This window comes from Hyaena hyaena, unplaced genomic scaffold (genome assembly GCF_003009895.1).
Source record: "Hyaena hyaena isolate Hyena2069 unplaced genomic scaffold, ASM300989v1 scaffold_219, whole genome shotgun sequence".
Classification (NCBI taxonomy): domain Eukaryota; kingdom Metazoa; phylum Chordata; class Mammalia; order Carnivora; family Hyaenidae; genus Hyaena; species Hyaena hyaena.
Window position 1 is genome coordinate 1,703,276 of NW_024080850.1, and position 23,110 is coordinate 1,726,385.

General features: G+C 45.3%; 2 protein-coding genes and 1 non-coding gene across 5 annotated transcripts in view; 1 reads left to right on the plus strand and 2 right to left on the minus strand.

Moving 5' to 3' along the window:
- SNAP29 (synaptosome associated protein 29) overlaps positions 1-11,089 on the minus strand; it is a 28,109-nt gene extending 17,020 nt beyond the window's left edge. The window contains exons 1-3 of one of the 2 annotated variants that reach the window (XM_039242888.1): positions 10,917-11,089; positions 10,560-10,817; positions 1,204-1,400 (exon numbers count right to left, since the gene is read on the minus strand). In XM_039242888.1, the coding sequence (XP_039098819.1) occupies positions 1,204-1,400; positions 10,560-10,796 (434 nt within the window). In that variant the 5' untranslated portion in view covers positions 10,797-10,817; positions 10,917-11,089. Of the gene's footprint in view, positions 1-1,203; positions 1,401-10,559; positions 10,843-10,916 lie in introns of both variants that reach the window. The other variant, XM_039242889.1, reaches the window with a different exon arrangement.
- Positions 11,090-11,229: 140 nt separating this feature from the next.
- Positions 11,230-23,110, plus strand: part of PI4KA (phosphatidylinositol 4-kinase alpha) — a 120,563-nt gene continuing 108,682 nt past the window's right edge. For both annotated transcript variants that reach the window (XM_039242823.1, XM_039242824.1), the window contains exon 1: positions 11,230-11,443. In XM_039242823.1, the coding sequence (XP_039098754.1) occupies positions 11,276-11,443 (168 nt within the window). In that variant the 5' untranslated portion in view covers positions 11,230-11,275. The remainder of the gene's footprint in view (positions 11,444-23,110) is intronic.
- TRNAQ-UUG lies at positions 16,494-16,580 on the minus strand. The gene has a single exon. It is a non-coding gene; the product is annotated as a tRNA-Gln (tRNA).

Consider the following 23,110-nt stretch of genomic DNA (forward strand, 5'->3'; position numbering starts at 1 on the left):
CCGACACCCATGAGTCCTCAGTTTGTTCTCAGCATTCAAGAGTCTCTCATGGTTTGCCTCTCTCCCTTTCCCCCACCATTTCTCCCCTTCTTCTCCCCATGGTCCTCTGTTAAGTTCCTCCCAATCCTCCTATATGTGCAAACATATGTTATTTGTCCTTTTCTGCCTGACTTATTTCGCTCAGCATAACACCCTCAAGGTCCATCCATGTTGCTACACATGGCCAGATTTCATTCTTTCTCATTGCCATGTAGTATTCCACGGTAAAGATAAACCACATCTTCTTGACCCATTCGTCCATTGATGGACACTTAGGCTCTTTCCATGTTTTAGCTATTGTTGAGAGTGCTGCTGTGAGCATTGGGGTACATGTGCTCCTATGCCTCAGCATTTCTGTATCCCTTGGGTAAATTCCTAGCAGTGCTATTGCTGGGTCATAGGGGAGTTCTATTGTTAGTTTCCTGAGGAACCTCCACATTGTTTTCCAGAGGGGCTGTACCAGTTTACATTCCCACCAATAGTGTAGGAGGGTGCCTGTTTCTCCACATCCTCGCCAGCATCTAGAGTTCTCTGATTTGCTCATTTTAGCCACTCTGACTGGCGTGAGGTGGTATCTCAGTGTCAAAACCAAAGACTTTTTAAAGAATTTAAAAAATTCTGTGAAGTGAATTACATTTATGCTGATTAAGCTTTTTGAGGTGAACATTCTTTCAACTTATAATTACTGGAGCAGTAATTTAATTTTATTGGAGACCTAATTTATACAGACCAGATATCAATCAAATGAACATAATCAGGAGCCCTGGAGAAATGTTTGTTTCAAAATGTGTGAAGACAGGGGCACCTGAGTGGCTCAGTTGGTTAAGTGGCTGACTTTGGCTCATGTCATGATCTCACAGTTTGTGAGTTCAAACCCTGTGTTGGGCTCTGTACTCACAGCTCAGAGCCTGGAGCCTACTTCAGATTCTGTGTTTCCTTCTCTCACTGTCCCTCCCCTGCTCATGCTCGCTCTCTCTCCCTGTCTCAAAAATAAATAAACTTAAAGTAATATTCAAAACGTGTGAAGATAAATCCCTCCCAATTGGTAACTTACAAAGACCTTGGATCCCTTTAAAGCGCTAGAAGTGGCTTGAAAGTCTTGACCATTTGCACTAAATGCCACTTTCAGCTACTTCATACCAGGATGGCTAAAATTCCACTTACCTGCTATTGGCCTGGGGGGTGATGGTTCCATTCTGTTCCAGTGTCGTCTCTGCTGGTTTGGATTTGAAGTAATTGACGAGCCCCCCAAACATGCTCTTAATGCTGTTAATGTGCTTCTGGCTGGTCTTCAAATCTTGATCCATCTTGTCCACCATCTTCTCTGTGCGTTCTAAGACGCCTCGCTGACGGACGAGCTCCTGGGGAAAATGAGAGGTGATGGCATTACACCATTTTGTAATTTCCCCTTCTCTGCAGAGGACTGTACACAGCAGGTTTGTCACAAACCCTCAGTGAGCACATACGGACACAGACGCTGTCATCTGTCAGAAGCATGTTATCATTTCTGACAACTCATTCATTCCTTTGTCTGCCTTTCCCTGTCCTGCCTCTACTTGCTTTCTTTCATATTTGTTTCTGAGTTCCTTTTCCCTCTTGCCCATATAAGGCTGGCTCACAGGACCCTGTTAAGATAGATGATGCATGCCTGCAGGGGCCAGAGTGCAGGCCCTGGATGGGCGGCACACTCTCTAGCCCTCTCCCTTTCCTGGCCCCGTAATTTGTAACCTTACAGGCTTTGACCTGGCACTGTCCCATGGACTGTGGCTCTTATATTCCCCCTTTACAGATATGGAATTTCCACTGGGACACTGGAGCCACCTGGCCCTGGTCATGTCTTAAAATTACTTCACAGGCTAGGTTCTGAGGCCTTTCTGGGCCCTGTTAATATCTGATTCCAAATTATCCATAGTTTCAGCTTCAAAACCTGTAACAAAGGTGACTCTATCCCAGGGCCTTTTATTTTTTATTTTTATTTTTAAACTTTTAATGCTTTTATTTATTTCAGAGAGACAGAGACACACACAGAGTGAACAGGCAAGGGTCAGAGAGAGAGGGAGATACAGAACCTGAAGCAGGCTCCAGGCTCTGAGTTAGTTGTCAGCACAGACCCCAATGCAGGGATTGAACCCACAAACAGTGAGATCATGACCTGAGCAGAAGTCGGGCGCTTAACCAACTGAACCACCCAGGCGCCCCCCCAGGGCCTTTTACATGCTACTTTCTCTTCCTGTAATGATCTTCATCCAGATACCGGTATGGCTTTCTTTGTTTAATTCAGGTCTCTGCTCAGAGGCCATTCCTCAGAGAAGTCTTCCCTGAACATCTTCTCTAAAGTAGAGCTTCTTCTACCCTCAACCCACCTCTCTACACCCTCACCTACCTTAGTTTTCTTTACAGCATGCAAACTCCATGAGACAGGGACCCACTTTGTTCACTGGGTCCCCAGTGTCTCACCCAGAGCAGCAGCTCGCTGCAGGACTGCCGAATGGACAAGTGAATGATGCTCTGTGGCCACAGGGACAGCCTGGACCACATTCCTCAAGAGCTGATGATTCTGGTGGTGGATGTGAACTCACCACCTCAGCAACACTAACAGCTTCCTTTCTTTGTGCCAAACTTGCTTTGGCCCCTATTTCAGGCCATTCCAGCCACGTTTTCTCTGTGATCTGCCTCTCTAGCCAGGAGACTCTCAAACTTTCCCTGTTTTACTTTGTGAGGCAGCCCCTGCCCTCTTCTAACCCTGGATCTGCTGTGGCTCAGCAGTTCTATTAACTATGGCAGTAATCTTTAGAGATTTCTCTCGTCATACCTAAAAACAGAGTCCTGAGCAATTTTCTTGAACATTTATTCATTTTTGAGAGACAGAGTATGAGTGGGAGAGGGGCAGACAGAGAGACACACACACAGAATCCAAAGCAGGCTCCAGGCTCTGAACTGCCAGCACAGAGCCCAACGCAGGGCTTGAACTCATTCACCTTAAGATCAAGGCCCTGGCTGAAGTTAGATACTTAACCAACTGAGCCGCCCAGGCATCCCCTGAGCAATTTTTGAATAAACACCCTAGACAACTGAAGGATAAAAACAAAATATATATAGAAGGGGTTTATTAGAGTCCATTTTACTTATAAAGGTGTTAGTAGAAGGCCTTTAGAACATTTAGGGACCCATCATATAACTTGAGTTCTTAATGTTTATAATGGATGAAATTTTAACATAGAATATACAGGCAGAAAGCAAAAACATCTGTTGAATTTACTATTATTTTATTTAAAAATGTTTAATTTTTAATTAATTTTAAATTAAATTTATATCCAAGTTAGGATGTAGTGCAAAAATGATTTCAGGAATAGAATATTTTTAAAGTTTTTTAAGGTTTATTATTTATTTTTGAGAGAGAGACAGAGTGCAAGCAGGGGAGGGGCAGAGAGAGAGGGAGACACAGAATCTGAAGCAGGGTCCAGCCTCTAAGCTATCAGCACAGAGCCCGATGCTGAGCTCGAACTCACAAACCATGAGATTGTGACCTGAGCCAAAATCGGACACTTAACCGACTGAACCACCCAGGGTCCCTTGAATTTACTATTCTGTTGAACTCTTGTTGGAAATAAACTTAGAACTTCTAAGCTTTATAGCTTTGAACACTTATTTTTCACCAGCTCATGAAACACGTCTTGAAGAAACCATCAGTTTTTTTTCTTTTGTTAAGCAAAAGGAAAACTCTTTTCTGGACTGTCATTCTTGCAAATGCCTGGACTGTTGTCAAATCTTGTGAGGGCTCATTTTTAGAAGAAAACAAAAAACAAAAAACCCCAGAGCTGCTAATTTATCTAGAGTTTCTACTTCTTCCAACACCTCAGGTTTGTTAGCTTCTGCTGTTCTTTTTATTTTTCTAAGTTTATTTATCTTGAGAGAGGGAGAGAGAGTGTAACCGGCGGGGGGGGGGGGGGGGGGGGGGGGGGGGGGGGGGGGGGGGGGGGGGGGCAGAGAGAGAAGGAGAGGGAGAATCCCAAGTAGGCTTCACGTCATCAGCACAGAGCCCAATGCGGGGCTCAAATTCATGTGAGATCCTGACCTGAGCCAAAACCAAGAATCAGACACTTGACCAACTGAGCCACCCAGGTGCCCCAACTTCTGTCCATTCTGAGGGAAGTCTTTTCTGGAATAAGGCAGAGGTCTAAATTAGGATCGAAATGGTTTTCTCCAGCATTCATGGGTTTTTTGAGTTGATGTACTGCTCACAGTACAGTTCCACCACCTTATGTCTCCCGCTGCAGAATATAAAGAATGTGGAGCCGGAGAGGTAGCCTGGCAGCTGGGGGTGGGAGTGCTGGTCAGGGCTCTGGTGCACCAGGAGGCAGGGCCCTGGCTTCCCTGACAGTGAGGTCTCTTGTGGTGGCTCATCTCACCAACCACTTGCCTTCTCGCCTTGGCCTCCTGACCTCAATTTGGAGAGTGGCAGCGGTGACCAACAGCTGACAAAGCCCTCCCCAGTTCACAGTGAGGGTTTATTTTCTTCTGTTCACAGCTAACACGGTCTCTCAAACTTTGAGTCTGCGTCACTGTGTGGACTTGGTAAGGAAACCAAATGTCCTACTTAGATGTTATGATCGAAGTGAAGAGAAATCCATGAGGGTGGCCTTTCTGCTGTGAGGCTGGAAGGCCAGTGAGAGTGAGAGCTCTTCGGGTCTCTGGAAGTTTCTGTGAACTGGAAGCTGGTGTTCACCAGAGGTGATATGCTGATCAGGAGGCTAGGAGAGGAGGAATTTCTGCTAAAGTCCTTCTTCTGAGGCAAAGGAAAGGACCAGGCTCCAAGTGCTTGTGACCTAGTTCTAACTAATGAGGAAGGTGGTCTTGGCAGAGCAAATATCAGGAAAGCCAGGACAGAAAGCCAGGTCGACCCCGCACCAGCCATTAGGTCGACCCCGCACCAGCCATTATGAAGGCAGGCCTCAAACACTCCAGTCCTCAGACATCCTCCTATTCCCTAAAAGGGGGCCCATGTCCTATCATCATTGCTCCCTTTCAGAATGGAGGTCGCTGAGAGGCAAGGGTGGCCTATGGGGGGGGCAGGGTGGAGCTTGAGAGAATGCCCTCAGTGTAAAGGGTATGCATGCAAAGCTCAGATGTCAGCATTATAGGTGATCCACCCTCCTCCCCAGCCCTGAGCTCCAAAAGGAGTTTTTTTTTTTAATCAATTAATTTATTTTTAAATTTACATCCAAGTTAGTTAGCATGCAGTGCAACAGTGATTTCAGGAGTAGATTCCAGGGATTCATCCCCTATATATAACGCCCAGTGCTCATCCCAGCAAGTGCCTTCCTTAATGCCCATTACCCATTTAGTCCATGTCCCCTCCCACAACCCTCAGGTTGTTCTCTACGTTTAAGAGTCTCTTATGTTTTGTCCCCTCCCTGTTTTTAGATTATTTTTGCTTCCCTTCCTGTATGTTCATCTGTTTTGTATCTTAAATTCTTCATATGAGTGAAGTCATATGATATGTGTCTTTCTGTGACTAATTTCACTTAGCATAATATCCTCCAGTTCCATCCACATAGTTGCAAATGGCAAGATTTCATTCTTTTTTATTTCCGAGTAATACTCCGTTGTATACATATACCACATCTTCTTTATCTATTCATCCATCGACGGACATTTGGGCTCTTTCCATACTTTGGCTATTGTTGATAGTGCTGCTATAAACATTGGGGTGCATGTGCCCCTCCTAAACAGCACATATGTATCCCTTGGATAAATACCTAGTAGTGCAATTGCTGGGTTGTAGAGTAGTTCTATTTTTAATTTTTTGAGGAACCTCCATGGTGGTTTCCAGAGTGGCTGCACCAGTTTGCATTCTCAACCAAAACGAGTTTTCTAAAGCTAAACTGGGAAAAGAAAATAGAGAAAAGATCTGGTTGGGCCAGTGGTACTACACTGAGGGACAGCACAGAGACAGGCGATGCCTCAATTTCCCCTTTGGTTTGTGGCTCTTGTCAAACAGGGATTCCTGATACAGTAAGAGGAAGCAAAAGACAGCTAAAGACCCTGTGAGGGTATACTCTGTCCTATGTGAGGCGACTTCTGGCCAGATGGGTTATGCCCCAGTTGTGAGGGTGTGAACATGTCACGCAATCCCTGCTGGTAGAACACACACACAGAGTCCTACAAAATATCCACCAACAGATATTATTCTCTGCCAGCCACTGTTCCAGGTGCTAGGGATTCAGGGGTGAACTAATCAGCCCCAGATTCTGCCCTGACAGAGCTTACAGTCTTGGTGGACGGCACAAAGAGTCAAGTTCAATTTGACTTTTCATTGGTTGATGACACTTCGGTGCTGAGAATCCAGAGAAGGCAAGCTTAAGAGTCTCTTGGGGGAGGCAGAAAGAAAGCTATCCTATACATACATGATGGGCACTCTGCCAGGGTAAGCCCTTAGCAGTGACTCCTTGCCTGACTTAAGGGGGGTGGTTAGGGAGGCTGCCTGATGAGGTGACACTGAAGGGGAAATTGAAAGCTGAAGTTAGGGAGGCAAAGGGTTGGAGTGTGGCAAGAGATTCTGAGCAGAGGAGGAAGCCCAGAGTGGCAGGGCCAGCTGGGGGAACTGAGAGAGGAAGAGGAATGTGAGCATGAGGTGACGGAGCAGGCAGGATGCCAGGCACGACCCAGCAGGCTTCGCAGAGGGCAGTAGTGACCACCAGATCCCAACTCCAATTCATAGCTGATGCATCTCATAAGGTCAGTCGGGCCTGGTTGTCTTCCCTGACCAAGTCAGATCCTGAGGTTCTTAGGGAAAATATCAGTACTAAGGTCCTCGTATTGCACTCGTAATTAAACTCAGGTATTGAGGGGCACCTGGGTAGCTTAGTTGGTTGAGTGTCCAACTCTTGATTTTGGCTCAGATCATGATCTCATGGTTCATGAGACTGAGCCCTGCGTTGGGTTCTATGATGACAGCACAGAGCCTGCTTGGGATTCTCTCTCTCTGCCCCTCCCTCGCCTCTCTCTCAAAATAAATAAACTTAAAAAAAAAACAAAAACACCAACCCAACAACTCAGGGGCGCCTGGGTGACTCAGTCAGTTGAGCATCCGACTTCAGCTCAGGTCATGATCTCCTGGTTCATGAGATCAAGCCCCACATTGGGCTCTCTGCTGTCAGCACCAAAGTTCACTTTGGATCCTCTGTCCCCCTCTCTCTGCCCCTCCTCCACCTCAAAAATAAACAAACATTAAAAAAAGAAAAAAAAAAACTCAGGTATCAAATGATAGGTAGGTGGAGATCAATCTGGAGTCATTAAGCCGAATCTAGAAACTTGAAATTCATCTCCATCATGTCCCTCCCTTGCTAGTGGAGTACATAGATGCACAAGCATGGAACATGCTCAAAGTGGGGCCCTGTCTTACTGCAGTAGTATAGAGTGGATTATAAAAACACAAACCTAGTCTTAGATTGTATGAAAATCCACCAAGGGCAAAGGTGGTAAAGCTGGAGTTCCTCACTGCATGTGTGCAGGCTGACCGGGGGCCCACACTAAAGGACTAACTCAGCATGCCTGGGCTGTCCACACACTGCATGTTCCAAAGAAAGGCCTTGCCTGGCTCCCTGCCCTTAGATTACTCTGATAAAAGTGTCTTTATTTACCTGAGTCCTTAGGGTAGTCCAGATAGTTTATGCTAACACTGTGATTTATGATGGGGGCCGTCAGCCACATTCGACCTCTGGAGGGGTTAAACACTAAGGTCTGCCAGTTGGGCAAGTAGTCTGCCATGCCTACGTGGTTGTGTGGTGGCCTAGCAAACACCACTTCCATTCCATTGATGTTACTGCGCCAGCCGTTCAGGCACTGGTCTAACACTTATTGCTGGACTCCCCTGAAATGAGATCCCAGGTTTCACAAAACTACACAGGAGCATGCTCACCTGCCAGAGGGAACAAGGAACATTCTGGGCAGGGATGTCTCTACAGGCTTGCCCAAACGACGCAAATACCTATCACTAGGGGGCTGGCTACACAAATATAAGTCATTCATTCAATGAAATATGAAACAGCCATAAAAAAAAAAAAAGAGCAGCGCATTATATATTGCTGGGGAATAAGAAAAAGGAAAGGACTATAGGGATGGCTCTGTAGATAGAATACCTCCACAAGGACACTGAAGGAATTGACAGTAACTGGTGGCCGTGGGGGCAGAGGAAACTTCATAGTCTTCTGTATGCTCTAAATTTTAAACTATGTGACTGGATATTGCCTCATAAAAGTTAAACCATACATAAGAGGAGAATAAATAAATCATGCTTGCAACACAGAAGAATTGCTGAGTGGCCTACGAGTCCGTGGTCCTGAACTGTGCTTACCAGGCCAGTTGAGTACAACCTGCTCTGCTCTAATTCCGTCCGTTGGTGGCCATGACCTGTGGCTCACACTCCTTGTGAGAAACAAACCTTGTCAGGTTTCACAGGAGGAGCACAGCTCTCCTTCGCTAGAGATGACCTGACTCAGTAATTTTCTTACTTCTGCCAAGCTGGGACTGAATGACGACTTTCCAACCTAATATTTGTAAACTCCTAACCTTCTATAAGAACCTATCATGTTTTGGCTTGGCTCACCACAGGGTCTCTAAGTTGGGAGGTTAGCAGGTGACTCGGGTCTGCTGGGAGCCACAATGTGCACTGAGAGGCAGGAAGAGCTTACAAGCCCCAGTCCCATTCCCATTCTGACTGGAATCAAAGAGTGACTCAAAGGCAGTCTGGAGAGTACAGAGTAGGATGGGGAAAGGGGAGCTGACCATTCCTGCCTCCCAGGACCTCTGGTAATTGAGAACTGACTCAATCCTGGAAAAATTCACTGCCATACTTATGACAGTGCCTGTGTCACCTGCCCAGTCATGATCATACTGTACCTCTCAGAACAATGCCAGCTTGGTCCAGTCCAAACCTCACAACCCTGAGGTGTCACGCTGCCTCTGTTCTCATCGTCCCCTTTGCACAAATAAAAGGGACTTCGGGGGTAGCATGGGGAGGAGATGTCACCACAAACCATGTGAAACCACTCATCTCTATTATGTTTATGATTCTCCTTTCCTCTGAAAAACACTTTCCTCTGACCATGAAAGGCTCCTAAGCTGCCTCCTCTGGGCTCTTTCCTTCAATGCAACCTGCACATCACTTCCCTACTGGAGTCCAGGAGCTCTGGTGGTGGGCTGGTGCCTTTGTATTGCTTCTCTCTGCTCTAGGAACATCCCCCCTGCTCCTCTTTCTCCCCCTCCTCACTCCTGTCTAAATCGTAGTCTTAAAAGCCAGATTCAAGTTTATCCTCTGCCATGATACTCTACTTGGTATCACTCTGATTTCCTACTTCAATTGTTCTCACCATTTCCAGAGATGTCCCTTCACACACTTCTTACTTGGCTTCCTTGGACCTGGGACCCACAATTAAGTAACTCCTCTCCTCGGGCCCTAAGACCTTAGGCAAGCCTCCCAAATCTTAGTCAACATTTTTCATTTAGACTCAAACACAGGAATCCAGCAGATATAAGAACTACACCTAAATTTCCTTAAGGAGACCAAAGACAGGAAGATGGGCCAATGAGAGATACTGTAACAGGGAGAAGTGGAGAAGAAAAAAATAACCAACAAAGTGGCAGTGGGGAAATGACCCAGATGACTATTTGAGAAATTAATCAACATACCTCAAACTTCGTCAAGACTGTAAGTGATCAGATCAGAATGAACTTTGCCAGAGAAAAAAAGTTACTGAGGGATCCATGGAGGAAGAAAACACTTTAGCTTCCAGCACTAAGTTTCAAAGCTACAAGTACTTAAAGGGGTGCTTGGGTGGCTCAGTTGGTTGAACGACCAACTCTTGATTTTGGCTCAGGTCATGGAAAAAAACAAAAAAACTACAAACTAAAATTAAACTTAGCTCATATATCAGGGATCTACTATTACATTTTTAAGAACTTAAAAAAACAAATGCCCACACAAAACCATTTCGTTAGTAGGCTAAGGAGAAAATGTGGAGCCTGACATCCCCTATGAGTGGAAAGAAGAATTGACTAAGGTGAACTGAAGCAACGAACTGTCAGAAACCATACACTGTCTATCTAGGACACCTTCATTTGGATTTGGCAAATAAAGGTAAGGCCCTAGATTTGACCAAACTTGGGTTATGGCTTACTCAGCAGTTGTCCAGACAGACGTCATCATCTCTACTGGCAAGGTGAAGTGGTCAGTAACAGGAAAGAACTCAAGACCCATTAGCTGACGCTTCACACACCAGCACGCACAATCCTCACCCATTCTGGGTCATTCAGGGATGGCTGAAGCGTAGGAAATGTTATAAAAGAAACAGACTCTCCATTTCCTTAACCCAAGCTCCGCTAATAACTAAGGAAGACTATTGGGGGCAAACTGCCTCTTTCAAACACTCAAGATACACACGTCTTTGGAAGGTGAACGTTTCTTGACCCCGTGTGACAATTCAGACTGGTCGGTCCACGCAGCCCTGCTACAGACTCACCTCGGAAGAGGCGACGCCGATCCTCTCGGACTCGTACATGAGGGACAGTGACCTGTTGGTGCTGGCGGCCGTGGCCTCGGCCCTGCGCATCACCTCCTGCCGCAGGTACTGCTGCCTGTCCGCGGGCGCGCCGAGTCCATCGGGGAGGTCCCGGTCGTCCTTCCACGGAGCCGGCCGGGAGCCCTCATCCTCTGCGTCGTCGTCGAATGGGTTATAGCTTTTGGGGTAGGCCGACATGGTGCCGGCGTTCGTCTTGGTCTGGGCAGGAAAAGGAGGTGCGTGGCTAAGGCGAGGAACAGCTTTTGCGGGCCTGCAGGGGTCCAGGCCGCCCTCCCGAAGCCCTTGGGAAGCACTCACCGCTCTGCAGCCCCTTGTCTCCGCGTCCCGCCACCCAACGAAGCTCTACAGGCCACCACTCCGCGGTCGCAGAGCGAGCTCCTTCCGCCAGCCTTGCGTGGGAGGACCCGCCTTCGGAGCTGACTATCTTGCTCGGCGGCTTGGGGGGGAGCCACGCCCGGTGCGCGCGACTTAAGCCTACCCCTCGATATGTCTCTCCCCTCCAGCGGTGGGATCGCCCCGCGGCCACGCCCCACCCAGTGTCTACAACACAGGTCACGTGTCGGGGAAGCCGGATGCCGCCGCGCCTGCGCCGTGAGTTCTGCAGTTCGCAGGCCGGGTGCGGGAGGCCCGCGGGCAGCGCCGCCGCGCGCGCGACGATGGCGGCAGCCGCGGCCCGGGGAGGGGGCGGTGGCGGCGGTGGCGGCGGTGGCGGCGGCGGCGGCGGCTCTGGCTCCGGCTCCAGCGCCTCACGGGGCTTCTATTTCAACACGGTCCTGTCATTGGCCCGCTCCCTGGCAGTGCAGAGACCCGCATCATTGGAGAAGGTAGCTTTGGCCGCGCGGGCCGCGAGCTGACAGGAGAAGAGGTCTAGGGTGGTGAAGCGGGGAGGCGGAGCGAGGGTCTGTGCCTGATCAAGCGGGAGTCTCGAGCTGCACTTTGACAGGAGGGATGTGTGAGGGGAGGGAGCCGGCGGGGTGAGGAGGCCGATGGGCAGAGGGCGCTGCTGAAGAGAGAGGGGTTAGGGTGGGGGGATTTGGGCAAGGAGTGGGCAGAGCAGGTAGGGACGTTGCGGGTGGGTGGCGTACGAGGTTCATGAGCTGCAGGCCGGGATTTGAGCCGAGGGGGCACCTTGTGACATCGCAGGGGCGGGAGCAGGGGCGGCAGGCAGTGAGAAGCAGTGGGAAGAGCAAAGGATTAGGGTCAACAACCTGGGACTCTGCTCCCCCTCTGCTTTTTATTCCGTGACCTTGGAGAGATGCCTTTCTCGTAAAATGGGGTTGGTTTCACCTGCTTTGCCCACTTCATGATGTTGTGAAGGGCAAGTGGAATAGTAAATCTGAAAGTGCCTTCTAAAGTGCAGATCTGCGCATTGTTTTTCCGTGAGTCTAGAGGGAGCATTAGACGGGTAAAAAGATGGTGTTTGAAGAAGGGACAGTGGCCTGGAAAGGGTAATGAACTGTCATGGGCAGAGAACTGAACTCAGGATTCCTTCAGAGGAAGAAAGGACAACTTATGCTGGGAATATCTTTTCCTTGGGAGAAAAGTGAAAGGCAAGTCAAAGATGTGGCTCGGATGGTGGAAGGAACAGATATTAGAGTCAGACCTGTTTGGTCCCCGCACTGTCACTATTTGTCCTCTTGGGCAAGTTACTTCAACTCTCAGAGCCTGTTTCCTTATGTGTGAAATGAAGTGGTTCTTGAGTACATGAGTTCAAAGCATAAAGTGCCTGAGCAGAATGGATGAACAGTAAATGTCAGCTTTCTTTCCCCACCGTGGACCCCAGTGGTGTGATGAGACTCATTAAAGTGTATTAGCACCGAAAGGATGGGATTCTTTTTTCACACATCTTTATGGCAGGTGGAAAGAGATCTGTTGTTTAAGAGGAGGGAGACTGGAGACCTGCCTGCTGCTGTTGAGAGTAGTTTTGTGGCTCTGGTGAGTGGTGAAGCTGAAATGCTATGTTAGGCACTCTGGCATAGTGACCTACTCCTTCCTTGGCTTTGTGCGTTCTTAAACCTGATTTCTCACTTACCCGCAGGGTAAGCAGATCCTGGGAGACTGATGTCAACCTAACTTCTGACTGAGGGAGGAATTCAATAGAATGGAAAGAATATGAGTTCTAGAGATAGGACTACTGAATTTTAATCCTGTATTGTTTGCTTGCATTAGTGTGACTCTGGGTAGCTCAGTTCCCCAATATGATCGTTTGGTTTCTCTTGCAAAATATAAGGTCAATACTTGTTAAGAGTATTATGAGGATCAACAAAATGACACTAGGCAGGCACATGGGTACCTAATGATTAAGAACTGTTACCATTGGATGAGCCTGAGTAATGGACCACAGTGCTGGCTTATCAAGTAAAATTCATGCCAGCTGGTCAGCACATTCTCTTCTTAGTAGGAGGACCAAAAATCCTATCAGAAGTTTGCTTGCTGGACTTGAAGAAGAGAGAAGAGATTGCAGGGGAGTGGGTGATCTTTAAGAAGACTGTCTTGGGGCGCCTGGGTGGCTTAGTCGGTTAAGCGTCCGACTTTCGACTTTCGCTTAGGTCATGATCTCGCGGTTCGTGGGTTCGAGCCCAAAGTCGGGCTCTGTGCTGACTGCCAGCTCAGAGCCTGGAGCCTGTTTCAGTCTGTGACTCCCTCTCTCTCTGACCCTCCCCTGCTCGCGCTGTCTCTGTCTCTCCTAGAAATAAATAAAACATTAAAAAAAATATAAAAAAAAAGAAGAAGACGGTCCTGCAGGGGCGCCTGGGTGGCTCATCAGTTGAATGTCCGACCGGTTCAGGTCATGATCTCATGGCTCATGGGTTCCAGTGCCACATTGGGCTTTGCACTGGCAGCATGGATCCTGCTCTAGATACTCTGTATCCCTCTCCCTCTGCCCCTCCCTTGCTCACATGAGTGGGTGTGTGCACTATCTCTCAAAAATAAATAAACATTAAAATTAAGGGGAAAAAAGACAGTCCTGCAGCTCTAGCAGGGCACCTATTTCCACTCAGTAATTCTGAGAAACGCACCTTATGCTCAACTGGCCTTCTTCAGCTTTCTTGGATAATCACAAGAACATTCTGTAATTGCAGTGCTGTTAGCTTTGTATTTTATAGTGACTGCTTCAGTTGTCAAAATTACAATATATTCTACAACTAATTAATACAGCTTTTAGGGGTGCCTGGGAAGCTCAGTTGGTTAAGTGTCTGACTCTTGGTTTTGGCTCAGGTCATGATCTCACAGTTAATGAGTTTGAGCCCTACATTGGGCTCTGTACTGACATCGTGGGGCCTGCTTGGGATTCTCTCTCTCCCTCTCTGCTCCTCCTGTGTTTTCCCCCTGCCCAAATAAATAAACATTTTTTAAAAATGTATTTTTTAGATTGTCAGCTGCCCAATACCATCTCTTAGTTTGGGAGGTACTTCATTCTCATTGGCAACATTCACAAATCAGAAAAGAGTTAACAGAGCAAGCCTGAGGCTTCAGAAGGGATTGCTTGCAAGATTGGTCCTGGGCTCACATATGGGAACTTGGCACCTGAACTGTTCCTTCAATTTCCTAACTGATAAGAGTGTTTCACTGTGCCTAGACTCTTTGTACAATTAATGTGATTTGTACTGAACACCTGCTTTCTTTCTTGGACTCTGGGATTTTAATGGTTGCTAGGCAGACAGTACCTGTGTCTATAAAAACCTTGGGTACTGTGTCTCTGTTGGACTTCCTAGGTACAAACATAGTACATATGTCACTACATTGTTTGCTACAGTAGAAGGGAGCATGCTCAGCGTATACCTTTACAGGAAGGAGAGAGCATGAGGAAGCCTATGCAGAAGTTTCTCCAGATTCCACCTACCCTTTTCTCTTGCCGATAAATTCACTGTTATATAATTTACTGTAATAAAATTTGGCTACGAGTACAATTATACACATGTGGGCGGTCTTGGGGACCCTGAAATAACTTCTTTTTTAGAGAAGGCCTTTGTAGGTGGCTGATTTCATCACATATCATCATATATATATATATTCTTATTCTTATCTGGGATCTTAAGACTTGATTATACTAGGAGTCATTGTTACTATTTAGTCCTGTAATATGTGGCTGCTTAGTACATTCCGCAACTTTAAACCAATTGACAATAAGCCCTCAGCGTTTCTAGGGAAATCTTGAGGTTCTTAAGAGTAAAGGAATTTCTGAGTACCTACCAGGATAACGAAGGTGGGGACTTAAGTGGGGACATGAATGTTGAAAAACCTCTCTCTATCTCATTTCCTTGTTTCTGTTTCCCAACTCCTTCCCCACCCCCCCTCCCAAGGCAGAGGATTTAGTGGGGCTTGGTTCAGATAATGTTGAGCTGAGGAAGGCTAAGTTTTTTGAGCTAAACCTGACATCTCACCTCAGATGTTTGTAATCAGGCAGCCCTGACATAGTTTTATGGCACTTAGGGCACATTAATGACATAGTTTTCCTTATCTTTGTCTATCTACATGCCACAGTGATGTTTACTTACTTCACTCATCTATATTAAGTCTAGACTGTGAAACCTAGCCTATTGCTACTAAGTAGATTTTATTTTCCTTTAATTATTTAATTCACTCTTTCATTCAGAAAGCATTTGTTGAGCACCTACTGTTGATTAGTATGTGCTAGGTAGGCCAGGTCAATAAGAAACAGTTTTCTTCTTTTAATTTTCTAAATGTTTTTATTTTATTTTTGGGAGAGGTAGAGTGTAAGCGGGGGAGGGGCAGAAAGAGAGGGACACACAGAATCCAAAGCAGACTCCAGGATCTGAGCTGTCAGCACAGAGCCTGACACAGGGCTCAAATCCACAAACTGCAAGATCATGACCTGAGCTGAAGTTGGATGCTTAACTGACTGAAGCACCCAGGTGCTGCAATAAGAAGCAGTTTTAATGAGGTTGCTCAGGTGATCAGCATCAAGTCAGACTTGCTGCAGGTCCCCCCATCTACTGTTGTAATACTGGTCTGGTGACCAGACTCCTGCCGTATTCAGATAGTCAAACCCAAGACTCCTGTGTGTCTATTCCCTGATCCAAGTCTGAGCTTTGACCTTTTGCTGCTAGACTGCACCTAAGACTGGAGTCATAGCCATAAGGCCCACTCTCAGGACACCATCTGTGTCCTCGGGGGATCATATCCCATGCAGTCCTCAGCCATCTCCCTTTGGGAGAGAGGTGGGAGGAGAGAAGTAGACAAGAAGAGAGTCTTGTCCAGTGGAATCTCCATGTATGGTCGGCTTCCAGTCTCTCTCTCTCTGATTTCTTTTTGCCTGCTAGTCTTGCCCTGTTTTCCTCTTTCTCATCTGTCTTCAGAATGTTACTAAGCCACCCCTGTCATGCTTCTTCATGGATCTGCCTGGTTATACTCCTCTGTATCCAGGATATGGGTGAGCTGTTCCTGCCTTTCCTTACCTGGCTTGTATCATACTAGTTGACCCCGAACCCTGGGACATGGAGAGTTCCCAGCAGAACTGAAAAGTAGGCAGCATTTCTTGCCCTTCCATCCCTCTTCCCACCCTTAGGAGGCTTTGATCAGAATCTTTTTCCATGTCCTAAAACAGTCTCTCTTTTCTTCAGTTAGAGAGCCAGAATCTGGAGGTGTCTTAGCTAACTCAATGTGGTGTTTAAATAGCACTGCAGCATTAGGGACAGACCAGACCCCTCCCTGGTGGACAGTTGTGCTCCAGAAGATGAGCTGGCTAATTCTTATCTCTTTTTTTTTTTTTTTTTTAAGTTTTGCCATTTTTTAAAATATTTTTTAAAATTTATTTTTGAGAGAGACATTGTGAGCAGGGGAGGGTCAGAGAGAGAAGGAGATACAGAATCTGAAGACAGGCTCCAGGCTCTGAGCTAGCTGTCAGCACAGAGCCTGACGTGGGGCTCGAACCCACGAACCATGAGATCATGCCCTGAGCCAAAGTCAGACGCTGTTAACCGACTGAGCCACCCAGGCACCCCTAATTCTTATCTCTAATTGGAGGAATGTATGTGCTGATGCTCAGGGCAGTAGGTTTTCTGGAGTTCATAGTTAGCCACTCCTTTAGAGTGGTTTGCCATGGAGTAAAATCATGGTATTGGCATTTTGTTCAGCCTCATGAAGCTGAAAATTTCCATCCTCGCTCCCTTTCTTTTGTGAGGCCATGTTCAAAACAACCATCTATAGGGTTAGAGGAGAGAAAATACATGTCAGTAGAGGGAATTCATGATATTAGAACCATTGTTGTTAAACCAGCTCTAAGATATTTTAAGAAATTGGAAGAGGAAAAAGTCTTTACCCGTTAATCATGCCACATTAACTATATTAGTTTGCTAGGGCTGTCATGACAAAGTACCACATTGACTTAAACAACTGAAATTTATTTTCTCACTGTTCTGGAGGCTAGACATCCAAGATGAAGGTGTCAGCTGTGTTGGTTTCTTTGGAAGCCTTTCTCTCTCTCTTTTTTTTTTTTTAATTTATTTCTAGGAGAGAGAGAGACAGTGTGAGCAGGGGAGGGTCAGAGAGAGAGAGGGAGACACAGACTCTGAAATAGGCTCCAGGCTCTGAGCTGGCAGTCAGCACAGGGCCCGATGCGGGGCTCGAACCCACGAACTGCGAGATCATGACCTAAGCAAAAGTCGGAAGCTTAACCGACTAAACCACCCAGGCGCCCCTGAACCCTTTCTCTTTGGAGTGTAGGTGGCTGTCTTTTGGTGTCTTCACATAGTCTTCCCTTTGGGCCTGTCTGTATCCTAATCTCTTTTCACAAGAAGACCAGCCAGGTTGATAGGAGTGGCCTACCCTAATCACCTTGTGTTAATAAAGACCCTGTGACCAGATAACAGTCACATTCTGAGGTGCCTGAGGATGAGGACTTTAATATTTAACATAATTCAGCCGGTAACACTAACCCTTTAGCATTTTAATTTCTTAGACCTTCTTTTTAGTCTAGCTATATTCACTTTGTTGCTTTTTTCTTTAAAAATTTTTAAATGTTAAAAAAAAATTTTTTTTAATGTTTATTTTTGAGAGACAGAGCATGACCAGGGGAGGGGCAGAGAAAGAAGGAGACACAGAGTCTGAAGCGGGCTCCAGCTTCTGAGCTGCGAGCACAGAGCCTGACACAGGGCTCGAACTCACGAACTGTGAAATCATAAGCTGAGCCAGACGCTTAACCAACTGAGCCACCCAGGCACCCCACTTTATTGCTTTTTTCAGAAATAGCCCATATTTATTATTTTAATGGCTGCATGTCGTATTTCCTATCGACAGATCATAATTAAGCATTTCTCTGTTTAGGCTGTCTAGTTTTTACCTTATAAAACAGTGTGTTTGTACACTTAGAATGTTGTCTTCTTTTGAATTACATTCCTGTGTTAAATTGTAGATGGGTCTTGATGTTTACTGCCCAACTGTTTTCAAAGGATTGTATTTAGTTATGGTAGATAGCATCAGCAAGAGACCTTGTGCATGTTTTTCTATACCTTCACTGTTGTGGGATTTTATTTACTTTTTCCTGCTAACTATGCAAGCATAAAAATTCTTTTGATCCTAAGATAATGATATTTTACCATGATTGGCTATGTTAAGTTACGAATTAAACAAACAACCAAAAAACCCATGAGGCAGAAGCAATGGTGTGATATTGTGCTCTTGTATTCTGCTATGAGGATACTTGAATTCAGGGTTCTCTTTATACTTGGAAGTATTGTTGCTTGGATACTGACTTTTGGCTGTGCCTGCTCTGGGTATCTTTTCTTTTTGACAGTTGATTCTAGGTGTGCACACAATCCTAACCCTCAAATAATTTCTAATAAGTAGAAGTAGTGATAGGTGGGGGCTGGCCAGTTGTTTGTCCAGAAAGGAGCTGGTGGTGGACCATATAGCTTTTTAGTAAAACTTCTCTGTGAAGATATTTAGCTGTTTTGCACTTTGTTGGCATGGGAATGGGTAGTACAGATAATTTTTTCTTCAGGCCCCAAAACTTTTCTCTATGACTCTTGACAGGTATGTGAAAATTTAGAAAGTAAAAAAGTGAAACATTCTGTAAGAAAATGAAAGAATTGTGGGCACTTGCTGGGAGGTTACTTTTGGCTGATATTTTAAATATGGAAGGCCTGGTAGTGATGGCATTTGTAAATGCCAGGAGTAGTTGGGAAGGGAAGGTCATTTCAGATAGAAGAAAGCAAAGAACAGAAGAAAATGAGGAACAGCAGTAATAGGGCTCAGTAGAAATTTTTTTTAGTTTTTAAAAATGTTTATTTTAAATGGTTATTTTTGAGAGAGAGAGAGAGCTCGCGCGCACGCGCGCGCACACACGTGTGAGAGCGGGGGAGGGGCAGAGCGAGAGAAGGGGACAGAGGATCTGAAGCAGGCTCTGTGCTGATGGCAGAGAGCCTGATGTGGGCTTGAACCCACGAACCGTGAAATCGTGACCTGAGCCGAAGTCAAGACGCTAAACCGACTAAGCCACCCAGTGCCCCAGAAATATAGTATATTTAAAGAATGGAAATGAAGGTGGAAAAGAAAGCAGATGGCTTCACGTGTAGTCTCAGATTCAAGAGTTTGTATTGAATTAATGAGACAGAGAAGAGCCCTTGAATATTTCAGGGCCAAGAGTAATGTGCATTAAGATTAGTGTGACCTTGTTGTTTATATTGATGCCCTCAGGGAGTCTTAGAATTGATGTGTCACTAGCTGTTTACTCCCCCAGGGGGCAGAAATGGTTCTGTTTCTTACTCCTTACTGCAGATTTTCTTTTCTGCTGTGTTTGCAGTTTGTACCTCGTGGGGAGGGGATGTGGTTGCCTTTAGTCCTAGCAGCTATTCCTATCCTTGATTTAAATTGCTGAAATTTATCTATGCACTTCACTGTCCTCATTATTTATATATTTATTTGTGTTTGTATTTGCTTCTTTCATGTATCTTGGAATTTTGGGAAAAGGACTGGCCTTTGTGAACATTGCCAAGCCAGCCAGAACACTATTTATGTGATAAAATACTGGATGGCGGTTAAAAATCCTCAGATCTCACTTGCATTTATTCACTTAGTTCTGAGGGGCTCTATCTTTGTTGCTGAAGCTATTCTCTTTTCCTGAATACTTCTGTGTGTAAAACTGGTCTGGAAGTCGGGATTTAGGCCAGCCAAGGCTATATGTACTGTTATAAAAGCAAACGATGGTGACATTTGTTTATTCATTCATTCATTCAGTAAATCTTGAGCCCTTGCTGTGTGCCAGGCTTTGGAGGGGCCCCTTAGAGGGATGAATGAGTAGCCGTGGTTTTGCTGTCATGGAGTTTGTCATGGAGATAGACAAGCATTAAACAAAAAACTACAAGTAAATATAATTGAAAACGCTAACAAGTGCCAGGAAACAAAAGTAAATGGTGTCTGTGAATACATTCATAATGTTTTACTACTATCACCACCGTCCGTCTTCAGAACTCTTTCATCTTGTAAAACTGAAACTCTAATTGCAATTGATTAAAAACATTTTTTTTAATGTTTATTTATTATTGAGAAACAGAGACAGGGCATGAGCATGGGTGGGGCAGAGAGAGGGGAGATACAGAATCTGAAGCAGGCTTCAGGCTCTGACCTGTCAGCACAGAGCCTGATGCGGGGCTCGAACTCACAAAACCACGAGATTGTGACCTGATCCGAAGTCAGATGCTTAACCAACTGAGCCACCCAGTTGCCCCAATTGCAAATGATTTTTATATATTGATCTTGTATCCTGCAACCTTGCTACACTTATTTTTTAGTTCTAATATTTTTTTAGGTTTTTCTATATACAAGATTATGTCATCTGCAAATATAGTTTTTATTTTCCAATTTGAATGCCTTTTATTTCATTTTCTTGTCTATTGTCCTGGCTAGAACCTCCAGAACAATACTGGATAGAAGCGGTGAGAGTAGACATCTTTGTCTTGTTCCTGGTGGGGAGCAACTTTCAGCCTTTTGCCATTAAATATAATACTAGTTGTGAGTTTTTTTTATAGATGCCCCTTTTCAAGTTGAGGAAGTTCTATTTCCAGTTTGTTGAGTGTTTTTATCATGAAGCAGTGTGGAATTTTTTCAGATGCTTTTTCTGAGAGAATAATAGGACCTGAATTTTCCTTCCTGCCATAAAACAACTAGGAAAATGGACAAATATGTGAAACCTCTGATTTCATACACTGGGCAAGGAGCACAGGACTCCAATACCTGAGAGGCGGAGGAAACAAAGTGAGCCCTATGACTGCTTGGTTTTCTGCCAAAAGACATATCTCAGACCACAGAAGCAGGAAAGGTACAAAGCTGATTTTACAAAGCCAATTTAAAACTTGGTTAGGGCAGGTCTATAATAGCTTTTGCCACAAGGATAGTTTAACTTCACTGCTAAGGTATGGACCTTTTGAGGTCTCTGCTGAATGGCTTGAGGGCTTTCCACTCTGGCTGGGAGTAACTCAGACTCTTCTCAGCTATATGTGAACTCTGGGAACTATTCAGTACACAGTTCCCTGCTTGTTCTTTTCCAACTTCATAGAATATCACCTATACTAGTGTGTCTTAGTATTCACCAAAGATTCAAGGGAACTCTTAACTGTGATTTCTGGAGATTTTTTTGTTTAGCTCTCTCCTCTTCAGAATTTCCAGCTGCTTTAGACTTCCTGTATTCTTACTTCTATCTCCTTCACTTAAACCTGCATGACTGTTTCGGATGCTCTTTCCTGTTCTGTGATTTTTGGCTCAGGTTGTGATCTCAGGGTTCGTGGGTTCGAGACCTGCATTGGACTTTGTACAGACAGTATGGAGCCTGTTTGGGATTCTCTCCCTCTCTCTCTCTCTACCCCTCCCCTGCTTGTGCTCTCTCTCTCTCAAAATAAATAAACTTTAAAAAATGGATTTAACAGGGCGCCTGGGTGGCTCAGTCATTTAAGCATCCGATTATTGATCTTGGTTCAGGTCATGATCTCCTGGTTTGTGGGATCAGGCACAGAACCTGCTTGGGATGCTCTCTCCCTCGCTCTCTGCCCCTCCCCCCCAATAAAATAAACCAAAAATGGGGGGATTTTAAAAAAATGGATTTAGCAAAACACTGCCACTAATACTTAAAGCTTAATCTCTTGTTCTCAGGGAATTTTGTTTCTCCGTAAAGACTATTCTCAGAGGTTTCAGATAACAAAAGTTGTATTCTTTTAAAAAATCGTTTAATTAGCCAGCATGTAATGCTATTATTGTAGGTTTATTTTGACCTAAATACCTTACCTACGCCCACTGTTATGTTTGACTTTTCATCTGCAGTTCTCCCTGCCCAGTCGTTCAGACTTGGTGGGGGCACCTTGTTTTCTCCTTGGTTTGGCATTTCTTTACCTTGGCAGTCTAAATCACGTTGCGGTCTTTCTCTTTTAATAGCCTTCAGTACCGACTTCGGCTCAGGTCATGATCTCACAGTTCATGGGTTTGACGCCGTGTCAGGCTCTGTGCTGACAGCTAGCTCAGAGCCTGGAGCCTGCTTCAGATTATGTGTCTCCCTCTCTCTGACCCTCCCCTGCTTGCTCTCGCTCTTTCTCTCTCTCTCTCTCAGAAATAAATAAAACATTAAAAAAAATAGCCTTCGGTTAAAGTATTATCAAGAGTTCTTAGCAAAGTCTAAGTGAGTGACCTTTGTTGCCTCTTTGTGGTCCATTGACTTATCGACCTCCTCAAAATGTTGCCTAGAGCCCCTCTGGATCTTTTTTTGTAAATGGCCATCTCTGCCAGATTTTGAGCTTAACGACCTTTAATAATGACAGGATCTACTCCTTTTTACCCCCTAAAAACAACCAAATTGTTAGTTTGATTGTAAAATTCTGAAAAAAAAATCAGTGTTATTTTTTTCTTTTTATTTATCTATTTTTTTTTTTATATTTTTTTATTTATTTCAAGGAGAGAGAGAGACAGCGTGAGCAGGGGAAGGTCAGAGAGAGGGAGTCACAGACTGAAACAGGCTCCAGGCTCTGAGCTGGTAGTCAGCACAGAGCCCGACGCGGGGCTCAAACCCACGAACTGCGAGATCATGACCTAAGCGAGAGTCGGACGCTTAACCGACTAAGCCACCCAGGCGCCCCGTCTTTTCATTTTTTAAAATTGCAACGTTAATGCTTTATTCTGCCTGAGGACTTTGACCTCTCTGTGTGTCAGTTTCTTCATCCATAGAATGAAGATAATAAATAACTACTCAGTGCACTATTGTGAGGATTAGATGAGATAATACAAGTCAGCACCTTGCATTTGATAAATGTTCAATAACTGCTGACATTATTTGGAGACTGGCACCCAGCAGAACTGGTTTTCCTTTGTCTGGTATGTGATGATTTCTTATAGGACCTGGGTTCAAGTCTTCACTTTTTTTCCCCACAAGCGTCCCAGTTTCCAAGGGCATTTTGCATCAGAGCCTAGACCTGGTACCAGGCTTTTGGGGACCCTCCTCATTTAGCTTCTGACCTGCATTATTCACTAGCTGTTTCCTTTTTATTTGT